Source organism: Macrobrachium nipponense, chromosome 9 (assembly GCF_015104395.2).
Source record: "Macrobrachium nipponense isolate FS-2020 chromosome 9, ASM1510439v2, whole genome shotgun sequence".
In the NCBI taxonomy this organism is placed as follows: domain Eukaryota; kingdom Metazoa; phylum Arthropoda; class Malacostraca; order Decapoda; family Palaemonidae; genus Macrobrachium; species Macrobrachium nipponense.
In genome coordinates this window covers 25,597,006-25,624,157 of record NC_061110.1, presented here as the reverse complement: position 1 = coordinate 25,624,157, position 27,152 = coordinate 25,597,006, and the positions used below count along the sequence as shown (strand labels likewise).

General features: G+C 40.9%; 2 protein-coding genes across 2 annotated transcripts in view; one reads left to right on the top strand and one right to left on the bottom strand.

Moving 5' to 3' along the window:
* Window positions 1-27,152, bottom strand: part of LOC135217916 (uncharacterized) — a gene marked incomplete in the record, with an annotated part of 536,838 nt that overhangs the window by 397,082 nt on the left and 112,604 nt on the right.
* Window positions 1,100-19,697, top strand: LOC135218376 (methyl-CpG-binding domain protein 2-like). Its single transcript, XM_064254644.1, has 6 exons — window positions 1,100-1,296; window positions 16,021-16,173; window positions 16,659-16,806; window positions 17,456-17,584; window positions 18,906-19,025; window positions 19,433-19,697. The coding sequence occupies exons 1-6, from the start codon at window positions 1,181-1,183 to the stop codon at window positions 19,529-19,531; spliced, it is 765 nt and encodes a 254-aa protein (XP_064110714.1). The 5' UTR covers window positions 1,100-1,180; the 3' UTR covers window positions 19,532-19,697.

Genomic DNA, 27,152 nt, shown 5'->3' with positions numbered 1-27,152 from the left:
TCTTGTGGTGCTTCGAGGTGTTCCACCTCTAGGCCCATGTTCCAAACTTTGCCGTTCTCTAAACAATTTGATTCATCTATGTATGATTCTCTCTGGTTTATTAAGCTTTCTTGATATCTCTCCAACAGGAACTTGCACTGAATGCAGTGCAACAATTGTCTCTCGCTCATCGAGGGATGTTTCTTAGACTGATAAATGACACATTGACATAAGATTCCCGTGCACATAATGACATCAAAAGCAATAGAGTCAGATCGCATGGTTCACATTATTAGGTTATCGTTTTTTTTTTTTTTTTTTTTTTTTTTGATTTGATAGCATTTAGTAAGATTCCAATTTTTTTTTTTTTAGTAAAATTTAATAAATGGAATAGTTCAACTACCTTCAACTTAATATTGAAATGATAATGTAAGGACTATGTTTATGTGATACTACTAGTGATAGGTGTCGCCTATCTATTTGGTAATGTTTATCAGTGATATGACGTTTTTTTATCACTTCGTTTTGTTCACATCAATTTTGCTATATGGGGAATAGTTTTACACAATAACATGACATAATGTTCTAAAGATATCAATGACCGTTTTTAACGTCATTACATATGATTTCTTCCATCTTTGAAAAGAAAAATAGATAAATAAGGCATAAATCGTGCGTCAGGCAGGTGAAACGAAAAATTATGAAAACTCTGGCCAACCGTCTTTTTGAGCGTGGTGGTACATGAGAAACTTTGTCTTTCTGCGCATCCACGATGAAAATAGAAGAACTAAATAAAACCATGCAAAGCCAATGAAAAAAGTAATTATCTTACGGCAATACTAAAACTAAAATCAACGTACAGAAATGGACGGTGCTTTTCCTCGCAGCTTGACAGTGTAGATCTCCTGGAACAAAAATGATTTTGAAGGACTAGATTTCTTCCTTATTAGCCTTCTTACGTTTGCCCTTCTTAGTATTATTCTTATTTATGATATTCTACATGTAAAATCACCAAGATCGATTAAATTCGCAGAGAAAAGTGTAAAAAGAAGAGACAGTGGAGTGCCGTACTGATGAAATGGGCCTAGATTCCTAGTGACTCGAGAAAGAAGAAGTACGCATCCGTTGTTTACAAACATTCGCTTCCCTCGAAAGTTTATTTGTAAAATTAGTTTTATTTGACGCATTTCCACCGTAAAGGATGTCGGTGCAGAGAGAGCGTTACGATTGCTCAGCTCTCCCTAAAGGATGGAAAAGGGAGGAAGTGCTCAGGAAAACTGGATTAACGTCTGGGAAAATGGATGTTTATTATTACAGGTAAAATACTGAAGGAGATGTTGTCTGGGGCACCAGACGGTAATCAAGTGAACTTAGAATTGCTTTTAACTATTACATTTATTAGAGTTGATCATATTTTGACCTTTCAAATATGTTACCTGAACCAGATCTGTCCCATTAACGGCTCAAATCTCTTTGGGGTAACGTACCTGTACGGTAGCCCAAACGACCCAAGGGTTAGGTTAGGCAAAGTTCTCCTGACGGTGGTAATCGATAGTTAAATAACGCAGGGCATTCCTACTTTGTGTTCCTTTGCTTTAGATGCAGTTCCGTGGGCTAGCCTATGTAGCCTACAGTGGCAAAACTGAAGACTTCTACCACACATCTCAAGTTCGGCACCTAATATTCTAGGGTAAACAATCACGGACAATCCATTGTCACCATGCTGGCCGGGTCTTATTCACTCGATATTTAATCGGTGAAACAAGAATAGAATTACAATTGTAAGCATACCATTCAAAAGATTGAAGTTTTGTCAACATAATGTAATAGGGTAAACAACCGCATGGCCTGGTTCAACTCACCGACAATCACGGTTGGACACCCTCCAAAAAAGTACTTATAACTCGTCCTGACACCGGAGATGGGCATCAGTCGCGACTTGTTGGTGAGAGACGGAGCTAAAGACCTCTACTCTCCTTTCGAAGTAAGTATTTTCTACAAAGTTAGAAATTAAGGCCAAGTTTAAAGCATTAAACAGAGGGTAGTGAAAAGGGTGTCCAACGCAGTGCAAATCTCACCAAAACGCTTTCGAAATTTTTACTTACGCTTAAATATCTTAGAACTTTGATGCAATCTAGATGTTTGTGGAGTCGCTTGTGTCAACAAACTTCCCATTTCCTGTGATAAATCCGCACACCACTTGTACCCATAGATGCTGGGGCACTTTCATCACAACAATCGGAACACGGTCACTGGCCACGACATTTTTAAGGAAACAACTGTTTTGGTAGAAGACGACGACGAAGCGTGCACTAGGTAATTATTTAAATAAATAGTAAAACATCAATATTTTACATATTTATGATGATTAATTTGAAATTATTCGTTATTGAAAAAGTAACTCGATTCTGGCTCAAATTTAAGTAATTATTTTTCGGAATTAGAACGTTCTTTTAAGTCCTGTATTATGACGTCACGACATCTTGACTTTCATTATCTAATTGGTAGATGAATTGCTATACTACTCAACTTTTTTGCAGAACAGTTTACCAGTTATTCATGCAGATTGTTAGCTATGCAAGTGATTGTTATAATCGTAATGTGCATATATATATATCTTTATTATTTACCTTTTGGATATATGAAGATGTTTTACTGCCGGATTATCGCCGTAGTGTGACACAATCGCTTTCGCTCCCTGGGCCTCTGTCTGTTTTCGCACCATAAGAAATTAATGGGGCCGAATTTGCAATTACCAGAAAGTCGTTAAAAGAGGAAAGTTAGCATTGAGGGGCATATGGTTTTTGGATTGAGAATAATGCAAATTTATACAATAGCTAGCTTGTAAAAAATATTTGATCACAAAAAACTTGATTGACAACTAAGCAGCATACCTACTATGGGTTTCAGAGACAGTGCAAGCACGTTTTTTGGCAATATTTCTGTAACGAACACTCGTATCAGAACGAGATTTTGCTATAGTGCATTACACCCAGTGCCGTAATTTATAAGGGTATCGTGAATCAGTAATCGTAAAGAATAACGACACTTGTCCTTGTACCAAGAGACAAAAACTCCATTATCCAGAAATGGATACGAACATGCGTAAAAAGCTCCACATACCCTCTCCCCCCACCCCCACCCTCCACCGCCACCCCTTTCCTTCTTCCCTCCTTCGCCTTCCTTTCTCTCTCTCTCTCTCTCTGTTGCCAATTGGTACGTGTTCACCCTCCAAACTGGGTATAAGATTTACACAAAACGTGGAAATTGGTGAAATTAGCCTATGTATTGAAAGTGTATATGCATAAATATTAAAGCAATTTTATCGTTATTGCATTACTATGACAACTAGAATTCATGGAAACAGTTTATAATAATGCATTGCTGTATGTGTGAAGCTCCACTAATGTGGCAACGATGATTTTGCCATTCTTAACATGCAAACATTAAAGGTTACATTTATTTCTGGCATACAGTTGTTAAAGAAATCAAAATACTAATATAGACTTAAATCAATAAAAAGTGCTAGCAAAAAAGAAACCAAAATCCACTTATCCGTAGTCTGTTCCGCTATGGTTTTCGGCAGCCAGATGTACGACAAGGTTAGAAACATTGGATTGTATCTGCTTTAGAAATATCTGTAATTTTTTTGGGTAATTTGGTTGCAAAAAAGGTGTAATAGACATGAATTAAATAAACATTTGGAAATAACAAAGTAAAGTTAAACTAAATAATGAGTAAAGTAAACAATTAAAGGAATAAAACTTTGCAGCGTCGTCGTCTGCTGCTCGTAACTGTGTTTGTGGAGTGAGCGCTTAGGAACCAGGAACAGCAACGTGGTTCAAGTGCAATGTGGAGTGAATTAAGACCAAAATGTGTATAATAACAATCAAATAAGCGCCCCCATTTTGTTAAGAGTTTCAGTTGTGATGGCAGTAACGATAAAACCACCGATTACAAGGTAAAAACAAATTCAGTTCAAACCATGACCCCGGGATTAACAAGTTTCATACTTTCACTAATATAGGCAACAAAATGTTGTTTTATTGTGCTGATTACAACTGCAATCTTGATTAAGATCAATAAACGTTACATATATACGCTAACATTGTTCAAATGAGTGCTGGGAAGACTGGGAAAGATGGTGTCCATCCGTGACTGTAGACCCGTCCAGCCACACAATCACCGCCATATTGGATTTCAAAACTTCCTTGAAAACATATTTGTTCCGACACGGCATACAAACCTTCGGTCCTTTTACAATAGGAAGGTACTAGCGGCAGCTGGATAGGTCGTAAGCTTTCGAACAAGGGGTTCGGTAGTTAACTGCTTGTCCGACAGGCGCGCGCGCGCGACTGGTAGGTAAACAAACCACTTTTGCTTTCGGCCTGCTGGCGTGTGGACGTATATCATCGCTCTCTGCCCGCTTCATCGTCGTTTGCTTTCGCATGATTGTGTTTTTCTTTTTCTAATTATCTAGTGAAACTGAATTGTAAGTACAATCATTTCATTGAATTCAATTGTGAATTAAAGGATCTTGGTGTCACCACGCCCTCCGATTACCCGAGTGCCGGGACTGAAGGGCGTAAGTGCGGGAATTCATTTTCCCAAGAATGATCCTCGTATTGCGTATGCTCGGTGCCGAGGGCGGGAGCACTCGCTCAGAGCGTATATTGGGTTGGAAATGTGTAGATGAAAATCGTAAGTAAGTGCTCTTTTTCATTTATATTTTTTTGACCTGTATGCCCGTTGCCGAACGAATGCGCTCGGCACGGAAACTTATTTAGTATGGAAGTGGAATCGCAAGTACAGTATTCTTTTTCATTTTCATATATTATTTTGATTGTAGCAATACTCATTTTGGATCAGTTTCCGAGCTTACCCGGAAATTGACCCTTCCCCCTTTTTATTTTTGAATGAAGTGAAATCGCAAGTGCAGTTCTTTTTCATTTTCATTTTTTATTGAGATTGCATTGTTTACTGGGATCAATGTTTCCGCGATTCCCGGGGATTGATCCTTCCCCTTTTTATTTGTATGAAGTGAAATCGCAAGCGCAGTAGTCTTTTCATTTTATCATATTTTTTGATTGCATCAATTCATTATGGATCAAGGTTTCCAGAAACCTTGATCCATAAAGGTAAGGAATTGATCCTTTCACCCTTGCGCTCGGTACCTAGGGCGCAAATGCGCTCGATCCGAGCCCTTATTCATTGTGAAGTGAATCGTATGCAAGATGCATTTTCATTTTGTTCCTTATTATTGATTGCATCAATATTTATTTGGTTCAAGTTCCGCTCAGTCAGGGAATTGATCCTTATGCCCTTGCATTCGGGCCGATGGCACGATTGCTCTCGGGCTCTTATATTGTTGTTGGGTACATGGGTTTACTGTGCGGGGGGGGGGAACGAGACCCCCCCCCCTGCTCAGCTCCACAGATGGCCCTTCCCCTTGGGGGGGGGGGGAGGTTATCGGCGTTCTTCTCCTCGCCCGGTCCGTCGAGCGCGGGGGGGAGGGCGCTCGGTGCCCGATGTACAATTGTATTAGGGGTCTTCCACTCGTTCGGAGAGGGCTCGCCCCCCCGCGCGATGGGGGGACTTCCCCCCCACTAATCGCTACTACTGTTATTTCCGCAGGTGCTACTGCCACGAGGGTGGACCTTGGTGAGGTATGGGCGTCCTTCCATTTGCAGGGCGTGCTAGTGTCCAGGGGCTGCGGTTCTATGTCTGGCTTACTGCGGTCACCCATGGAGTGGTGACCACGCAACCAGGTGACGACGTCCCTCCTCACCTGTGTACTCGCCTCACGTGGTAACAGTCTTGCCTACAGCCCGCTGTGAAGTGCCGTTCGCCGTACCGAGAGGGGGGGCGTGCCGCCGCCGCTCGTGGTTGCCGCGCTGCAGCGACCACACTTCCGCTGCCCTAGAGCTCGCCCCTGGACCTGCCGCCGGTACCAGGATGTTGCTGACTGCTGCTCCACTTCCTGTGTTTCCGGTGCTGCCTGCCGTACCTGCCGATTCTGGGCTGACTGTCCATGCAGTTGCTGCGCTGGCTGTCCCTGCCGTTGCTGCGCTGGCTGTCCCTGCCGTTGCTGCGCTGGCTGTCCCTACCGATGCTGTTGCTGGCTGTTGCCCTGCTGTTCCTGAGATGCCCATACCTGCTGATGTCGTCCCTGTTCGTGGTGGTACTACCCCAGACTTTGGTCTGTCTGTACAGGTGCGTCCGGGCCCTGTGGCTTCGGCTACAGCAGCCCCGGCTCCGCCCTGGATAGCAGATCTTACGTCTGTCCTGAGGAAGCTGACGAAGAAGAGGAGGAAGGTGTCGTCGTCGTCGTCTTCATCTTCTTCATCGTCGTCGGCTGCCGCCTCTTCCCCTTCGACTTCTAAGGCTTCACAGCCGAGGAAGAAGAAGGTTGCCTCCTCCCTCCTAAGAAGTCTCCCTCGGGAGCTTCTCGGGACCCGTCTCACCTCGGTGGGACGGGAGGGTTCCTTCCGCTGGTCCTCCTGCTCCTTCGGGAGCGGGGCCCGTCTCTTCTTCCGCAAGGAAGAAGACTACGGGGACCAGAGGGGTACCGGCTAACACCGGTACTTCCTCGCCTGGTGTCAGTGGTTCTGCCACTGCATCAGGGTCCGTCTCGGCCTCTCGTTCGCGGGAGGTACCGAGTGTACGGTCGCCTACCAGCGACCGTGCAGCCAGGAACCAGACCTCTGAGTCCGCTCAGCGTCAGGTTCACGGCACGGGGCGGAAGACTGGTGACAGCCGCTCAGGCGACTCTCACCAGACCAGCTCTCACTCTCGCGGCGAACAGCTGGCTACCCGGGGACGTGACGGTCCACGACCGACCACGGACTGAGGCTGGGAAGAGGTCCTCCCGTTCGCCGGTGCCAGCCACGGCTGGAACCAGCGACGTGACGTGCCGTGAGGACAAGCACCGGTCTCACTGTGACAGTGGAGCCTGCAGGTCGCCTGACCGTCGCCCTCACAGAAAGCGACCGGGTACGGCAACCAGCACCAGCTCTTCTGACACTCGAGATCGGGGCCGCTGTGCTCAGTCCAGCCGTTCTCCACAGCGAGACGGTTCGACCAGGCCTGCAGCTCGATCGCCACCGCGGGTTGACGATCGCCTGCAGCCCTCCAAGCCTGCTGGTTCTGCCAGCGAGCAACGAGGGAGCGTCAGGTCTGGGCCTCTCCCGTACCTTCAACCTCCTCGGGTTACACCGGGAGGAGCGAGGTATTGAGGAGTGATCGTGAGGGGTGCGCCCCTCATGATCCCACCACAACGCCCTACGTGCCAGGCACGGTTCTTGGACCGGCCAGGACGTATGCGCAAAGTGGATGGGGAAGAACCGACCGAGAGGGCTGTCGCTGTTCCCCCTTCTTAGGAGGAAGGTTCTCGGAATATGCTCTTGTTCGAAGGGCTTAACGGTCCCACTCTGCAAGATGCTGTGACTTCCGAGATCCAGAGGAACTTTGCCGAGGTTACGGCGCTGATTCGTCAGCACAATGACCTCGGGGAAGGATCGCCGCTCCCACCAGCAGAGCCACGTCTCGGCTCGAGTCGTTTTGGGACCCGAGAGGGAACCCAAATCGACGGTGGGTCTGCCGCGATCGGAGCTTGCCGACTGTGTTGAACCAGGTAGTCTCTCGTCTCCGGACAAGAAGGCTCTCTCAGTTCTGGACGGTCGAACAAGCTACTTCACCTCCTCTACTGCGACAGAGGCGTTTCTACGTGTCTTCGGACACCGTATTTAAATACCCCTTCGGTCCTCCTGAGGTTTTCGACCTCGACGAGGACTGGAATGAGTCGGAGCGGTATCGGCTCTCTCCTGTCAGGTGTCGATCAGCCCCACCCAGACGACGTTCACAGTGGCGGCAGACACTTACCTACAGTATGAGTTCGTAACCCTCCTCGGGAAAACGTTTTCTGCCTGACGATACGTTTTCCCAGGCTCTGAGAGGCCACCGCCGTAAGGCGATGGCTGCTCCTTTTCTTCTCCAACTGCTAGATCGCTGGGAAGACGAGCCAGTATCCAATTCCTCCCCCATTCCCTCTCTCCTTACGGCTACGAGGAAAGGGGAGGGATCCTACAGAGATTTCTCTGTAAGATCCCACGTTAGGGGCTGCGCTACCGGGGGGACCTTCGGGTCCTACCTGACGTAAGCCCCGGTCATTGAGGAGGGATCCTGCCCCTTTCTCGATTTCTACGGGAATCGAGGGAAACCACCAGCCGATATCGTCTGACGAATTCGGTGGGGGGGGGGGGGGTTTCGCAGAGTGCTTAGAATTCTAACCGGAATTTTTTTTCTAGCGCACTCAGAGTGTTCGAGTTTTTTACGATCTCCAAACACTTAGGCGAGACCACGGTCCAGAGTGAGCGAGAATCCCCCCCGATAATTGTTACACGATAATCGGGAACCTCGCTTATGCTCGAATTCCTGTAATTTCTAGCATTTGGAAGAAGACTGCTGCTGAAAGAAGAGTATCTCACAGTAGGCGCTTAACCTGGAATAGAGAAGAACGGACGGGAAACTTCCAGTTTGGCTTGAACTATCGTCTTCGGTATTCTGTTCACCATTGAAGCTTTCCTTTGGGAAAGACTTCTCCTTCACTCTCTTGACTAGAGAACGAAGGCGGTCGATCTCCAATCCTTATTCTCATTCCTATAGGGGAAAAGATTTTAGGATGGAGGTCGTGGTACAGAACCTACAAATATACTACGTATATTACCCTCGCGACATGATTCTTTAACAGTTGAATTGTCCGTGGGGTAGGCGCATACCGTAGTTAACTCTACGGTTTGTGACCGAGACGAATTGTATCTTAATTGAACTGCAACTCGGGGTTGCCTGCAACCTCCCAGCAGTTATCAGTTTCGATTTTAGATACTTGGTATTGTCATGACAACACCAATTCAGCTTTTGTATTTACCGAAATCCGTTTCGGTTAAATATAATTGCTCGAGCGTATTCTTTATGCTCGATGGTTCTAGCCGAACGCATTCCTTCGTGGAATAATGGATTACCTGGGGCAACTCAGGATGACGAGTCACCGAGAGCTACTGCGTATTGAACTGCCTGATAGCGGCTCAGTATCAGCTAGGTCTCGGAGATGAACGGTCGGTTACGTCTCTCTCTCCCCTGGTTGGATTGACTACCGAACCGTATCTCTGCCCAACAATCATGGACTTAGGTCTCTGATTAACGGGGATTCTCGCAATAATGAAGGACCATCTACTGCTGTGACGCTCGATTTCATCGCCGGCGACATTGCGAGAATTTTCAACAGAGATATCTCTTGGACTCTTTCATCTTTCTGTTTACCGCACGGTAACAGAAGTCTGTACTAGTCAACCGCTGCATCGCACTGCGATAATGCGAATGATTTTTGCAGACATCTGAGTTTGTCTTCAAAATATCTTGTATTCGTAGGTGTGCAATTTCATTGCTCGCCCCGAATTAACAGATATGTCAGAAGACATCGCCTACTCTCCGACCTGACAGCTCTTACTTCCAAATGTTCAGCCCATGAGAAGCAGTTCTTCAGGCAGTAGTTCCCTGTCTTCATTACTCGAAGCGCTCCGCTTTTATTGCAACTACGATCTCACCGGACAGCAATCAATAGCGGTTAGCGTTCTCAGTCTTGGTAGCACACGGTTCAGAATCTTGAGAATCCTTCTCTCGGTTCAGCTGTGAAGACGTAGGTTGCATTTTCTGTACACCTTCGTCTTCAACGTCACATAGTGTTGTTTCTCCTTACCCGAGAATCAACTATACTATGAGATATCTTGCCATCAAGGACCTCGGCTCTAGAAGGCAATTGACTTTCGCCTGTTGGGCACATGCCTTAAGAGAGTCATCACCTTGCCTTCTGGCATCGGTGACGAACAAATTATTTGTTTAGTCTCTTGGCATAACCCTGTTAAAGGCGAAGGTCACGTGACTTGCTCGGGTGCTTGGACAACTTGCCTCCTACCGAACGCAGTCAGTAGGCAGCTGTCAGAGCGCCCAAGTCTGTTACGAACTTCGCTGTGGACTTAGTTCGGTTGTTCCATAACAATCTTTTCTTCGTCCTAACGGCTTGTCACAGTACCATACCATCGACACCCACCATTGAGTGTCGGTGTCCTATCCACTACCGAGAACAACAACTTCGCTGCAGACGGATAGACCAGTATGGGTACAGGACATCACCGAAGTCGAGAAGAGGGATAGGTCATACGACAATTCCCTTCTTTTCCTCTGAGGTAATTGCATGACTTTAACTGCGAAGTCAAGCATCCAGGGGATGGGGATTCGTGACGCTCGATTTCGTACCGAATTCGTAGCGAAGACTCTGAACCCTTCGGTTCCTGACGATCGGTTAGAGTCCTTCACAATCCCCTCCCTAATGGACTTCACCGCCTTCGATGCGAAGGAGATGCTGCTTTGTCCTGTGAAAGCGCGACCGCGCTTTCTGAAGAAACTCGACATCCCAGGCTGAGTGTTGAAGACTCTTCGTCAGCACCAAGATGACCTAGAAGTACACTCCCTCGAGTTACACAAGAACTTCTCCTTGGCGCAGGTACTGAAGGCAGGGGTCTGGTACAACCAGACCACTGGCACCTCCTTCTACCTTTTGGATATTGCCCACAGGTCCTTGGATCGTTTTCCTTAGGACCCGTGGTGGCTGCTCAACACTTGTCTAGCTAACCCAGACCTAGCAGGCTGAACAGCATCGAGTCCTGGTGTGACTGTAAGAATAGATAAGTGAATGAGAGAGTGACTGGCTTCTCTTCCTATCTTTTTCTACCCCTCTACCTGTGGGTAGAGGGATACGGTCATCACCTTGCTGGTAGGACGAGATGCCGGTGAGCTACTCGACAGAGCCCCATCCTATCCCTTTCACTAGGGATGGGAGCGAATATCCACCACTTCCTCCTACAAGGGGGGGGAAGTGGATGCCAATAAGAGACAAACCATAACGTTGTTGCCTCTTGCAAATAGGAACTTGTTCTTGTTTGCTGGTACGAAGAGATACGCTTGCCTCTCTCTTAGTACTTGGTCCAGAGGTCTGACCATTGATCCTGCGGTGCACACCCCGATCAATCGGACAGAGGCTTGGATCCCTCCCTCGCTCTTACGACCAGGGAGGCTTCCAAGGTTGGGTGAACACCAGTCTGTTCACAAAAGACTCAGATTCCACCCACCAAGAAGTGAGTCTTCCTATTGTAAAAGGACCGAAGGTTTGTATGCCGTGTCGGAACAAATGACAATTTGTCCAAAATTGCATTTTTCCTAACTATACAAACCTGAGGTCCTTTTACACATAGCCCCCCAACCCCCCTCATGCCACCCCTCACTCTGCAGTTTTTGCTTGGGCCAAAAGCAAAAGTGATTTGTTTACCTACCAGTCGCGCGCGCGCCTGTCGGGACAAGCAGTTAACTACCGAACCCCTTGTTCGAAAGCTTACGACCTATCCAGCTGCCGCTAGTACCTTCCTATTGTAAAGGACCTCGGGGTTTGTATAGTTAGGAAAAATGCAATTTTGGACAAATTGTCATTTTACGAAGAGCGTCACATGCTTATTTTAGTTCGTATGGGGCTTTCATATATCACATTATGTTGACGAAACTTCAATCTTTTGAATGGTATGCTTAGAGTTGTAATTGTATTCTTGTTTCACCAATTAAATATTGAGTGAATAAGACCAAGCCAGCGTGATGATGGTGGATCGTCCGTGATTGTTTACCCTATGAAAGCCCCATAAGGACTTGAATAAGCATGTGACGCTTTTCGTAAAATATGTTTTTAAGCAAGTTTTGAAATCCAATATGGCAGCTATCGTCAGGCTGGCCGGTCTAATCACGAACAATCCACCATCTTTCCCAGCCTTCCCAGCACTCATTTGAACAATGTTAGCATATATATGTAACGTTTATTGATCTTACTCAAGATTGCAGTTGTAATCAGCACAATAAAACAGCATTATTTTGTTGATTAAATTAGTGAAAGAATGAAACTTGTTATTCCCTGGGTCATGGTTTGAACTGAATTAATTTTTACCTTGTAATCGGTGGTTTTATCCTTACTGCCATCACAACTGAAACTCCACAGTGCTTATTTGACTTTAATTATACACATTATTGGTCTTAATCCACTCCAATTTGCACTTGAACCACGTTGCTGTTCCTGGTTCCTAAGCGCTCACTCCACAAACACAGTTACGAGCAGCAGATGACGACACTGTTTATGAGGTGCAAAGCTTTATTCCCTTAATTGTTTACATTACTCATTATTTAGTTTAACTTTACTTTGTTACTTCAAAATGTTTATTTAATTCATGTCTATTATCCCTTTTTTGCAACCAAATTACCCCGAAAAATTACAGATATTTCTAAAGTAGATACAATCCAATGTTTCTAACCTAGTCGTACATCTGGCTGCCAAAAACCATCGCGGAGCAGACGATGGATAATGGATTATAATTTCTTTTTCTTTTTGCTAGCACTTTTCATTAAGTCTATACTATTAGTATTTTGAATTTTTTAATAACTGTATGCCAGAAATAAATGTAACCTTTAATGTTTGCATTCTAAGAATGGCAAAGTCATCGTTGCCACATTAGTGGAGCTTCACACATACACCGATGCATTATTATAAACTGTTTCCATGAATTCTAGTTGTCATAGTAATGCAATAATGATAAAATTGCTTTAATATTTATGTATATATACTTCCAATACATAGGGTAGGCTAATTTCACCAATTTCCATGTTTTGTGTAAGTCTTATACCCAGTTTGGAGGATGAACACAATACCAAGTGGCAACAGAGAGAGAGAAGAGAAGGTGATGGAAGGAAGAAGGACATGGTGCAGTGGAGGTGGAGGGAGAGGGTAGGTGGAGCTTTTTACTCCTGTGTACGTATCCATTTCTGGATAATGGAGTTTTTGTCTCTTGGTACAAGGCCAAGTGTCGTTATTCTTTACTATTAGTGATTCACGATACCCTTATAAATTACGGCACTGGGTGTAATGCACTATACAAAATCTCGTTCTGATACGAGTGTTCGTTACAAGAAATATTGCCAAAAAACGTGCTTGCACTGTCTCTGAAACCCATAGTAGGTATGCTGCTTAGTTGCCAATACAGTTTTTTGTAATCAAGTATTTTTTACAAGCTAGCTATTGTATAAATTTGTATTTTTCTCAATCAAAATATATGCCCCTCAATGCTAACTTTCCTCTTTTAACGACTTTCTGGTCATTGCAAATTCGGCCCCATTAATTTCTTATGGTGCGAAAACAGACAGAGGCCCAGTGAGTGAAAGCGATTGCATCACACTACGGCGATAATCCGGCAGTAAAACATCTTCATATATCCAAAAAGTAAATAATAAAGATATATATGCGCATTACGATTATAACAATTACATGAATAGCTGATAACAATCTGCATGAATAACTGGTAAACTGTTCTGCAAGAAAGTTGAGTATAGCAATTCATTTACAATTGGTACAAAAGTCAAGATGTCGTGACGTCATAATACAGGACTTAAAAGAACGTTCTAATTCCGAAAAATAATTACTTAAATTTGAGTCAGGAATCGAGTTACTTTTTCAATAACGAATATTTTCAAATTAATCATCATAAATATGTAAAATATTGATGTTTTACTATTTATTTAAATAATTATCTAGTGCACGCTTCGTCTTCTACCAAAACCGTAGTTTCCTTAAAAACGTCGTGGCAAGGGACCGTTTTCCGATTGTTGTGATGAAAGTGCCCCAGCGTCTATGGGTACAAGTGGTGTGCGGATTTATCACAGGAAATGGGAAGTTTGTTGACAAAAGCAACTTCGCAAACATTGAGATGGCGTCAATCTTCTAAGTTATTTAATCTTAAGTAAAAATTTCGAAAGCGTTTTGGTGAAGTTTGCACTGTGTTGGCCACCCATTTCATTACCCTCTGTTTAAAGCTTAAAATATGGCCTTAATTTCTAACTTTGGAGAAAATACTTACTTCGAAAGGAGAGTAGAGGTCTTTAGCTCCGTCTCTCACCAACAACAACTCGTGACTGATGACCATCTCCGGTGTCAGGACGCGTTATAAGTACTTTTTCGGAGGGTGTCCAACCGTGATCGTCGGTGAGTTGGCCAGTCCATGCGGTGTTTTACCCTATGTGCAAAGAGTGACGGGCACAGGTTCCTTAGACAAAGATGGCCCTAACTTCTCCTCGAATGCTGTGTCCTAACCTAACTTGACCTTACATTCCTGGACCCCCAAGTAACATTAAGCTTCCAGATGGAGGTAGTATTAGAGCTAGATCCTGTTGCTTTGCACGCTAACCAGTAAAAGCGATAAACATTAATAAAAACATAAACAAAAAGCGATAAATATTCCAGTCAGCAACTGGGGTGAATTAGGCTGCACTAGTAGTCTTCAGTTTTACCTGTAGTTACGCAAATCAGTTTTACCTGTAGTTACGCAAATGAGAAAGGAATACCTCAGTGGCATGGTCAGCTTGGTGTTGGCCTACCACCTCTGTAGTCGCGAGTTCGATTCTCGGGCATTCCATTGAGGTGTGAGAGATGTGTATTTCTGGTGATAGAAGTTCACTCTTGACGTGGTTTGGAAGTCAGGTAAAGCCATTGGTCCCATTGCTGAATAACCAATGTTTCATGCAACATAAAACACCATACAAACAAACAAGCAAATGAGAAAGTGCAGAAATATAGCCTGTATGGTTCATTTGATGTATTTTGATAGTATTTAAGATTAATTTTGTATGAGAATCATAGCTGTCTGGTTAGGTAGACTTATTCTGAATTCAGTAAATACAAGGTTTAAATTAGAATTCAATATGAAAATAATTTTAGACAAGAAATACACCAGTAAAACCGTATTTCAACAAGAATACATCAGAACTCAACCATCTTTTGCCTAACCTAGTTTAGGGCACCAGCTCAACCTGACTTGGAGGGCTTTCTTTGCTCCCCCATGGCTTTGATTACCATCAGCCTTACCTGACCTAGAGTGCTGTAGGTTGTACAGTGCATCCTTCCTTTTGTAGGGATAGGGAAGTCTTTTTGCAAATGCCAAATTTTTTTCTTCCTTGTATGCCTATGCTGCCACAAGTATCACTCTTCACTGCAGTAAGAAAAAGTAAATGTGTGTAAAGATCCTAAGGCAGTTGTACCTTCCTCATAAATGAAATGATTACCTAAAGTGAGCAAAATCATAAGAAGCTGACAGCTTCAGCAAACAAGAATGCTGAATGTTGACCTGTATCCAAATTACAAATGATGGGGCAGGCAATCACAGCTTGATTTCATGATTGGCCCTGAAGGGTTATTTAGGCCTATACAAAAATACAGTATTTCTTTATAGTTCTGTCATTTCCCAGTCTCTTCCATCATCATACTTGTAATTTAGATAGGAGGAACATCTTCATAGTATGCTTCATAACGATGATAATTCAAGCCTTGTACCATGGTACCGAGTACATAACATAACAGTTATTCCAACTGAAGTGAAAATATCCTCCTTCATTTTGGAAATCTTTTGAGGCCATTTAACCCCTTTCTGAATTGCTATTCATAATTGTGAAGCATTATATTAGGGCTCAACAAAAATTTGGAAAACAGATTTTATGTTTCATAGGGCCTCTTAAAACACAAGGGTTGCATGATCCAGAAGCGACTTTTATTATGTATGAAAACTGAGCTAGAGTGAGAGAATATGCACTCCTAATAGGGAATACTCTCCCATCTGATTATGAGTACTCAATTACTAATTGCAGTGTATGGTTTCTTGCTGTGTTCAATGAAGTAGGCATGTCTAAAGTAGTGAATTGTAGCTGATACTACATTTTTCCGTTTTTCCCTGGTTCATAGTACAGTAATGAAATATAATAATATTATATGAAGCAGCATTTTCTGTTCCTGTTGAGCTAGTATAATTTTATTTACTGTACATTATTTGTATGTTTTGCAGCTAAAGTATGAAATGTATTTTCACTTAAGATATTTTGCAAAAATTTGTTCATCATTTATATTTTTTCCAGCCCAAGTGGAAAGAAGTTTCGCAGTAAGCCTCAACTAGCCCGCTATCTAGGTGACTCTGTAGATCTCTCTTCATTTGACTTTAGAACTGGAAAAGTAAATCCTGTTCTCCTTAGAAAAAATAAGAAGCCTCGAGGAACTTTGTTTGACTACAGGTAAGTCTGAGTATTTAATTACTTTTATCAGTTTTCCTTACTTATGTGTCACTTACTCATAATTAATGCTTGAATGCTAGAAGCCCAGTTGTATTTAGGATGATGAAGGTGGAGCTCATGTCTCTTTATCTTTTTACCTTTGCTTCAGTAATAATGGTTTTTGGTACCCATATTTCATGAACAAATAATTATTTCATCTTTACCCTGCAAACATCACTGCTTGCTATTGGAGAAAATCTCTAGAGAAACCTTTCATGTTTGTATTAACCTTTTATTAAAACAGGGCATTTATTTACTATATTTTGTTCGACATCTAATATACTTGAAAGATCACGTCAATTGATGTATATCCTATCAGCCAGGTATTTGGAAGTCAAGTGCCTGAAAGCAGTTTTCATGTTTAGGAGTTAATTGATGTATGAAAATACGTTGTAAATAATGAATCAATGACAAAGAGTGAAGGTTTTCATTAATCTCTCCCTCAGCCGTGGCATGCGAAATGATGCTTCACTGGTTCCTCCCATCCGACAGACAGCATCTATTTTCAAGCAGCCAGTCACTGTCATAAAGACCCAGCCATCCAGTAAGGTAAAATTGGAGATTAAACATGGCCTGCAAGAAAAACCTAAACAGGTAAGCTTTAACAAATGTTTCTGTCCATTATACTTGAAGGATTTTTTATAGTCTTACTTTTTGTTTTGATAGTGGAGAGAATAATTGCTTGAACTTGAAAACTTACATGGAGATGTTAATATTATCTCAAATTTTAGTGCTTAGTGAGTTTTTATCGTATTGTTGAAACATTTTCTGACAATTTTCTATGTAAGTGTAGTCCCAACGTATGATGCTTTTATTTTCTTATATAGTACTTTATTTTGGATGCTGTGTTTACGTATTATGTACACTAATTACCTGAAGTTTAAGATGAAAGCTGCAAACATTCAAAAGATTGAGAAATAAAATATTTAAGAATCACTGTGAAAGATTAACTGCTAAAAGTGTTTTTTAACAACAATGCACATTCTTTTATATGAGCCTTGGCTACTAAGCATATGCTGGATACACTTACATATGTAAAATAAGAATTACAATAACTTGAGAGTATGGTTTGTTATAGTAGGTATATCTTACGTGATACCAATGTTACATAGTTTATCAATCATTAAGTTTGAATGATTGTTAAAGTAATGGTTAAGATGAAATACTGTTAGTTTATAGCAAATAAATATAAAGATAATTGTTGAGAAATTTTGTTTTTAAAAGCTTTTCTTTATTTTGTCAGTTGTTTTGGGAGAAACGACTACAAGGTCTACAGGCATTTGATGCCCAGACAGAAGTCATGCGTCATGTTGACCTGCCTGCTGCTCTCAAGGCTGTGGGACCAAATGTCGAAGACCAGACCGTATTGCAGGTACGCTTCGTTGGAAAAGTATTTTTTTTTTTTTTTTTTTTAACAAAGGCAAAAGCCTTTCACTTTGGATATGCAGCCTACAGCTGTAAAAAGGTACCTGTATAATAGTTACAGTAAATCATTAGAGTTGGGTACGCAAATGTACAAGCAGTCCCCGGGTTACGACGGGTTCGGCTTACGACGTTCCGAGGCGCTTCTCAATTATATTCATCAGACATTATTTCCAGGGTTACGACACATGTTCCAAGCTTATGACGCCTACAACATTGATCTGGCAGATGAAATATGACACCAAAAATGCAAAATGATCAATATTTGAAGGTTGTTTTGATGAAACATGCAATAAGAATGCAGTTTACTTAGTTTTCAATGCACCCAAAGCATTAAAAAGTAAGGTTTTCTAAGGGGTTTTTTGATGATGTTCCGGCTTTACGACGATTTTTGGGTTACAACGTGTCTCAAGAACGGAACCCCCATCGTAACCCGGGGATCTGCCTTACCATGATTTTTATTGGCCGTTGGAGTACCTTACTTTACATGTCTTAATGATATTATGTTTGGTTAACCATGCTTTAAATACATTCGTAAAATATTTAAAGTAATAGTTAAGGATGAAATACCCTTCCATGCCATCTTCTTCAGTCACTTTTGCAGCTTCAACTACTATCAGAATATTAATTTCTTTCATTCCTCTACTTACATCCTTTTGATCTTGCCTTGTATTCCTCACATCTCATGCAACAACATTCTCTTGTACCTATTTGATGTGCTTGTACATTTTATATTGAATCGCCAAATAGGACGGTACTGGCAGTAGTGTGCCATGTCCCCTGGCTGCTTTGATTCGATTCTTTTCCTTCTCACCAGTTTCCTTTTGTCTTCCCATTTAGGGTCCAGTTTCTTTAATATTGTCTTGTTACATTTTTCGCCTCTGATTACACAATAAATCCATGAAGACCCTCTCTACATAGACAATAATATTTACACGAAAACTTGAACAATAATAATACATTAACTCTACTGCTTCTCTGGGTGAAGAGACATTTGTACATTAAGAATGCATGCCAAAATAATGAAAAAATTATAAATTTCTGGGTAAATAAAGATTTAGTCACTTTGTACTCACTTTAAATTTTTCTGCACACATGTTCATTGATGATCTATGCTAAGGGAAGACTGAATTTTATTGAATGGCACCATTTACAAGACTTTGAATTCTTGAAACATCTTTGGGATATAGAAAATTATCTCTGTATATGATCTTTAAAGTAAAAACAGAATCTCATCTGATAGGAGGCTAAAAAATTATATTATTTTACAGAGTTTGGCCACAGCATTGCATCTTTCACCTGGTCCCATTACTGGGGCCAGAACAGAAGCCAAACAGTACCTGGAGAAGAACCCTGGGGTCTTTGTCAACCCCAATCAACCTCTTGTAGCTGTAAGTTCAACTCAATTAATTTTTTTTAAAAGTTTAAGTCCACTAGCCTTTAGATTGTTATAGAATCATTTACGTATTTCCAGAGTTATTTAAAAAATCCTATCCAAATGTAATTCTCGCCTGTAAGAAGGGAAGACATGTCTCAGAGAATGAGTTGCTTTGATGGTGAAATTACCCTCTGTGTACATCATAATAATGGGTGCTTAACAATTACTATCATCCTCTTGTTGAAGTTTTCTCTTTGAGTGTTTCTTTACAATAATGTGCAGGCAAAAATTATCTGCACTGATGTCTTATCTCACTTTTACATAAAACCAGTTAAGGTGTTAAGTCAGATTTATGCTAGAGATGTGTTTGTGTTTCTTGAACATAATTGACTAAAATGTTTGTTTTCTGAAACACTTCAGGCTGTGCAGATTCAAGATAAGGACATAACACAGCAGGAAGAGCGTGTTGATTTTGCCAGGCAACAGTTGCAGGAGGCTTTGAAGGGGCTAGAACCATAAAGTCTTTATTACCATATCCTTCTAGGCTAGTTGTCTTTATCATGTGCAAATATTGTAGTTGGGAATTGTGATGGAAGTACCTTACTGTTCAAATACATAATACTTCTCAGATATCTAGCCAGTGATATACTTCTATAATACATAAACTAGTATGACCATGGCTCACTTTTGAAGGTTTTGTGAGCTGGTTGGTTGATCTATGTTTTTTCCTCACATCCCCATGCTCAAATGGTATTTTCTTATAGCTTATGTAAAAGTAAGTAGAGGGTTATTAGTGACTATTAGAGACAACTTCAGGAATATCGAATGTTTTTTTATTGTGTGGACCTTTGTTTTTTCAGTAGGTAATAATGTACCAATGTACCATAAGTGTGAGTTCAGAATTGTTTTATGTATTGTGATTTTTAGATATCTCTTATTACTAAAATTATATACCAAACCTTGTAATGTTGTTTTGTACTGCTGCCATCCTTTTGGGCTGTAATTGTGCGGTTGTAGCTAAAATATGCATGCCATTGTTTGTTTCAGGGCAAACTTTATCTTAATTTTCTTAGATTGACAGAATGCAGTCGGTGCAAGTCTGTATATCATTGGTAGTGTAGATCTACTACAATCTTCTTCTTCCCAGCTTGTTCCCATTTTTATATGGGGTCGCCGTTTCGGATGAGCCATTTCCATCTATTTCTATCTTGTGCTTCTGCCTCATCAATTCCCCTTCTCATTTAAGTCTCCTCTCACACAGTCCTTCCATCTCTTTCTTGGTCTCCCTCTTTTTCTTCTTCCTTGCACCTCCACCCCCATAGTATGTCTCCCAGCGTGGTCCTCATCCTCTTCCTCAAACAGGTGTCCATACCATCTCAGCCTCCTCCTGCACTTTCTTTGATACTTCCACCACCTTAGTTGACCCCCCTTATGTAGTCATTTCTGATCCTATCCACTCTTGTTACCCCAGACATCCACCTAAGCATTCTCATTTCTGCCACATCCATCTTCTTTAAAAGTTTTGGGATTACTATTTGCCTACTTTTGGATATTTTCTGTTTGCATTGTAGGATAGAAAATTAATACATATTTTTTCCATTATAAAAGACATTCATATGAACAAACCAAACAGCATAAAATTTGAGAAAGAATGGCAGAATTGTACATCTAAGAATCAATTCCTTTATTTATATGGCCATATCATGAGTTGACAGTTTCTTTATTAACTTTTTCAGTTAATGCTTTTATTTTATCGAAAAGTAATTTAAACTGGATTCGATTCTTTTTTATAGTTTATGCACTGAAAATTAGCTCTTTGAGGCCTTTTATATAGAAAGTATCTCTTGCATAAGCATGGAAAGTTCACTCTGTATTTCTCACAAGTTTTGGCGTATTGTAGATATACAGTACGTAGTAGTTTTAATTAATTTTTAGAAGAATGGATTAAGATTAACACAGAGCACTGTTTTTTGGTACAGCTACAAGAAAACCTTTGTATTCAAATGCAAACATTTATTTGACCAAATTTTTGACTGTCAAGGCTAATGACAATGATATTTGAGAACTTAGAAGTTGAATGGAGTATCTCTTGGAAGTCTCTTATGCTGTGAATAGATCACTATCAGCCAGGTCAAGAATAGATCATATAAAGTGAGTGACTCACTTCTATGACCTTTTTTTTTATATGTTTAAGTCCTTGAGGAACTTCTATCCATGTAACACGATGCATTTATGGGCACAAGATAACCTCAGACGAAGACTAATGACTTCAGTATCTGTCCTTGCAAGAACCGGGTTTGTTTTGGTAGCCTTGTTCATCTTATGAGCATTACATATTTAAGTGGGATTTTCCCATTGAGTGGTTAGGTATGAAGACAGGAAGTGTGTACAGTATTCTCTATTCATTCTTGAGAGCTCCCTGTCTGAATTTCTCTGATCCATGTGGTCATATGTACCATAATCTGTCAATAATTCTCTGGGCTGAGACTGGATGGGCTTTTAGAGAATAATATGACAGCTAGTAACTGGTAGATGTAGTTGAATCCTACATGTTAAAAACTTCCACAGCCCCACAACTATGTAATTTCCTTAAATGGAAGTTATTTTGGCAGTATTACTTCAAAGCCCAAAATAAAAATAAAATCTGCAGATAACATAATTGTCATTAGAAATCAGTTTAAGGAGCTGATAGCTTCAAGGTGCAGTATAGAGAGGAGAGAAGAAAAAGGGTAGCACAGTAACAAATTATTTGATTAAAGTAAATTTTATACATGAAAATAACTAAAGTGGTGAAGTCATTATCTATGCTCTTAAATTTCAATGTTCCATCTTGCTGTCTACATATGTATGACAGAAGTTCAGTAGCTACAGCTATAGCTGTTTTGAATACGCACAACACCAAATTTTTATGGTCTTTTTATTCTTTATCATTGCCTGTCTCTGTTTATATCAAATAATGAAAAACTGAATAAATAAGCATCTTATGGTTATGACGCCAATTTATACTACTGAAATGTTGAGGTCTTCATCAGCTTAGGACATTGCTAATATTTACTGGGCTAAGGTTTATGGCAGGTATTCTATAAAATATGCAAAATTATGATTCATAGCACTTAGCTTACCAGAAGTGTCCATTCTCAGTCTCTCTCTCTCTCTCATGTTAGTAACAAGTGACTAGTGCATAAGATTATATTCATAACAAAGCTGTTAATCATAGCCCATTCATTTTGTGTTACAGAAGTTAATTTAGATCCAATGAAATATATTTTCATGAGCTAAAACAAAAAAAAATGTGAATACTATTTTGATTTGATAACACTGTAAAGTGTAGTGCTGGGATAATAAGCTAACTATTCAAATTTTTTGGTAGGTATTATTTTTATATTAATCATAATTTTGGTTTCACTCAAATTATGTCTCATCTATAGTCTTGACACATTAAAGATGACACACTAAAGACTTCTCTTTATCAATGTCACTTCACGATATATGGGAATATTTAGATCTCTGAATGCGAAGAATTTTTGTTCAGTTTCATTGAGTTCATAGGCAGCCAGGTAGAACCCAAGTCTCTCCAGTGACTTGAAGATCTCTAGAATTAATACTGCCTCTTCATATATGATAGCCAAGTCTACCCTTTTGAGCAAAAAATCCAAATGGGCTTCAAGTAGAATTTGTTTCACATCCTTCAGTAGCTCCTTAGCTTTATGGGAGGTGAATATTTGGCGTAACACCCTCCACTCCGCCCCCTCGATGTCTATTTTCAGTATGTCCACCTTTGGGTCCCCAAGCATTTTAAGGACCGTGCCATATGTCATAAAGGATGCTACGTGCACTTCTGTACTGACCCGATCAAATGTCAAGTTGAGAGCGTATTGATGATTTCGGTCGTCCAACCCTATGGTAAGGGCATGCACTGTTCCGTTGTGCACAGTGTCTGTCATGTTGATATTGGTTGGGTCAAAGGCTGTCACGTGACACCCGTATCTGGCAAGAGTTAGGTCGAAACTCAGGTCAAATCCAATGCCAAAGCTAAGGGCTCTACATGCCCTTGGCAAAGGCTTCACGTCTTCATCAAAGCAGAGCAACTTTGCCCCATCAGCAGAGCACTTCTTGGTGTGACATTCACATGTCACAATCCCTCCCATTCTAATCAGGTGATGACAGGGAGTTTTGATTTCAGTCAGTTGTCTCTGGAGTTCTCTCAGAGCATCTGCTATCTCATCCTCTGAGAGATAGACCTCCTCAGGAGTCACTGGTGGAGAGGCCCTGACATTGTTTTTGATAACAGTATCCTTTCTCATCTTCCTGACACTATGTAGGAAAGCATAATTGAGAAGGATGAATACAGGGAACATTAATAACCACTGCTTCCTAAGGATTCGGTAGAGCACTTTTAGAAAGGAAATAATTTGTGTCATGGTTATGAATTTCGTGTTTAAACGAGTCAAAGAATGTGAATCAATGTGTAACCGTATTTTCATGATTTCCATGTTATTTGCAACATTAATTCCTCATTTTGCAGTAATCTTTCAGAAGGAGATGCCGTTGCAAATATACTGTATAATCCTTTTGTTCAAATGCATCTCGGAAGGGCTTACATTATCAGAATTACACAGTCCTTTTCCTTATCGGGGTACTCAGTGACTTGAGATTCTAAGCAAAACAAGTAGATAACCGCCGCGTTCACACTAATAACGGGATCGTCTGCACTCGATAAACAATCCCTTGCAGTTTTTGTAAAAGTGGGACGTGTCAGGAAAACTGATTTAGCTGAAAATTTCCTTGTAGTTGTGTTATCGTTTTGTTACTGCGGTGTGAGACTACCGTTTTCTTTATTGTACGTCAGATAGAAAACGGACATAAATATTTTATGGGATACTAGTATAGACGTCAGACTATGTATACCTCAAGTTACGTTTGTTTGATATGATAATATGAAATAGCCATGACTCGAATGACAAGGTTTCTTGCTTGATAATATTGGTTGTTTTTGAGTAACGTAGGCATAACTTTTTTTTTTAAATCAAAATTTACCAAAATCATGATTTCTTTTCTGTCAGTAGAAAAAACTAATATTTAGAGTAGTTTTTGTCAGTATGATAATCCTAAAATGACACTAGGCCTAATATACAATCAGAATAATATACCGTCAGTAGTGTAACCGTAGCTATTAGGTAGCATTAACACCATAATTTGTACAAATATTTAATATATTACATACATTACCTAGCCTTCACGTTGCAATATATGGCGTATACTTAAATATGTGATAAAGAGAGCTTTGGTAATAAACCACTCCTGAGTTAAAAGGACCATTGCAAAAATGGCTTAGGATCTTGGCAGTAGAGAAACGTATTTTAGTTTATTGGTTCACTATTAGCCGTGACGTCACTAGTTATAAGATATTTATAACAAGAAGGAATTTGTTTATTAGACTAAATATTGTGGTAAAGTGTGAAAGGGAGGAATTAAGAGGCCTGGTGTGACCCGCTGGCTCCGACCTACCAAATATCCGCCATCAAGTTTATGGAATAATAAAGTATTTTAAGTATACTTCGATTACATTAGAAAAATATTCAGGAAATTAATTAGCAAACATTGTAACGAGGAAATTTATAATAAAAAAAATAGGCAAAAAGAAAGTGAATATTAACGAACTATATTTCAGTATAGATACCAAACAGTACAGGTACGTAAAACAAGCTAGGTGAAATCTTTGCTTAAATACGTATGAAATAAAAATCGAAGGAGAAAATTATTTTTTTTTTTTTCCCGTCAGTCACATCAACAAACAGAGGAAGTATTATATACAAGGAATTCGAGCATTCTTTGCGAAGCGTCGTTCAACTGTCATTCTCATTAGCCAGGGACGTCCACCCTGTCTCAATTGACATTTAGAACCGTCGCTCATCCGTCTCAAATGTTTAGCTCTTTTGCCTTGTGCATATTTTACCGTTATTCCTGTGTGGTCGATTTCTAATGTCTTGGTAATTCGTTTTTCTTCTTCTTCTCTTTGGTAGACGTCATTATTTCTTAGCCTTCCTGTTTAGGTGCTACAAAACTTTTCATTTTTTTTACTTTTTTACTTTTAAAGGGAGGTTCGGAAGTTACGTAAAGCCGTTGGTCCCGTTGCTGAATAACCTCTGGTTCCGTGCAACGTAAAAACACCGTACAAACAAACAAACAAACTTTTAAAGGGAGAGTAAATAGAAAAAAATTACATTTGTATCCCATAAAATCTGAAATATAGAAAATGGGATTGCACAGGTACTAGAACGCGAGAGAGGTAAGTAAGCTGCAGTTATATCTTATATGGCAAAGCAAAATCAGATTATTTTGACAATTAACATCATTATCCTTTTTTTTTTTTAATGTAGGCGTTCTTGATACCACTACGACCACTAAAATTATTCTTATCGTTGATTTTACTTAACTTTCCTCTCATTTTGTCAAACTAAGCGGCAAATTTCGTTATTTTAAAGGTCATCCTGTGATAACCTTCTATGCTGTTATTATCAACTAGCAAGACGTCAATAATTGCTGTTTTATTATCAAAATACTGCTTGTGCTCAACTATTTACAGAATTGACAGAAGTTCAAGCAGTTATGCAATGCTTTACTACCCTAATACAGTTATTGTATTTTAATAATCTACTTGCATTTTTTAACAATTTATTTACTAGTTGGTCAGTTTATTTTTCCTTTATTGGTAAGTGTATCATCTTCAGCTACTTCTTTGTAATGAACACCATAGTCTCTGGAAGCTTGAAATTTTCGAGTCAGTCGCCCCTGTGGTGGGGCTGTTCCATATGAATAGGAATCATCTTCTGAATAATAATAACAATAATTACTGACCATGAGTGTCGTCATTCATAACTGCTGAGTTGTATAAAAGGAAAGTATTCATTATTAATTGTTCGTATCGCGAATGCTGTCCATATTCACTGTAATTTCGCCTTTGATAAATTCGCCCGAGTTAAAATTACGAACGTGCCAGTTTGAAGCACTATAGGACCATGGTGAAGGCAGACCTTTCCTGAAGTTCCTTACTAAAATAATTAAGGAATTAAATAAAAATTCGGTGTTGTCTTTGAAAAACCTCTTGAAAGGTTTGATACACTTCAAAACAGTTCCGTTTCTTTGTTTTTATTATGATGCAAATATTGCGTAGTTTCCCGTAGGGGGTAGTGCCGTCAATGCACCTTATGCGGTGCACTGTAGGCATTACTTAAGGTTCTTTGCAGGGTCCCTTTCGCCCCTAGCTGTAACCCCTTTTATTCGCGTTACTGTACCCCCGTTCATATTCTCTTTCTTCCATCTGACTTCCTAACAATTGTTTCATAGTGCAACTGCGTTGAGGTTTTCCTCTTGTTACGCCTTTCAAACTTTTTTTTTTACTGCCTTTTCGGCGCCGAATGACCTTATAGGTCCCATCGCTTGGCCTTTGGCCAAAGTTCTATATTCTATGCTGTTCATGAGCCTAGTTAGTTTCACATTTTCTAGACTATCATTTATTAATTAAAAATGTAAGGAAATATGTTTGGAACTTTAGATGTACGAATATATGTAACTTAATTCTCCAACACGTTATTTATTCATCGACCCGCTTTTGACCCCTTGACTATTCATAGGGTGGTCCTACTGACCCCTGGGGGTCGATATCGACCACTTCGATAACCCCCGGCCTAGTTAAACGTATCAACAACCCTTCTCCTCTGCCTTCCCTATACAAACTTTTCTGCCCTTCTTCCCCGCTCGCCCCCTCTGCAACCCTTGCCGAAATCACGAGACACTGATCAGAACTCACAGCTTCCTCGGAACACTTCCCTTCATAAGGATATATGAGGCATCAAATCGCCTGATCGGCGATGCCACTCTTCTAGAAGAAAGGGGTGACAATAGGGGAGCTCTCTCTCTCTCTCTCTCTCTCTCTCTCTCGGGGAGATCTTCCAGAAGGAGGTGGCCTTTCACGACAAAGATCGAGAGCTCCTGACAGGAAATGGGAGGAGTCTGAGAACGCACGGAGGAGGCACCACGATGTTCTGGTGTGGGGGGGGGGGGGGGGGGGGGGGGGGGGGGGGGGGGGTTGGCTTTGGACGACGAAGAACGCCTTGCGTTTGGTGGCCGGCCAACGTAG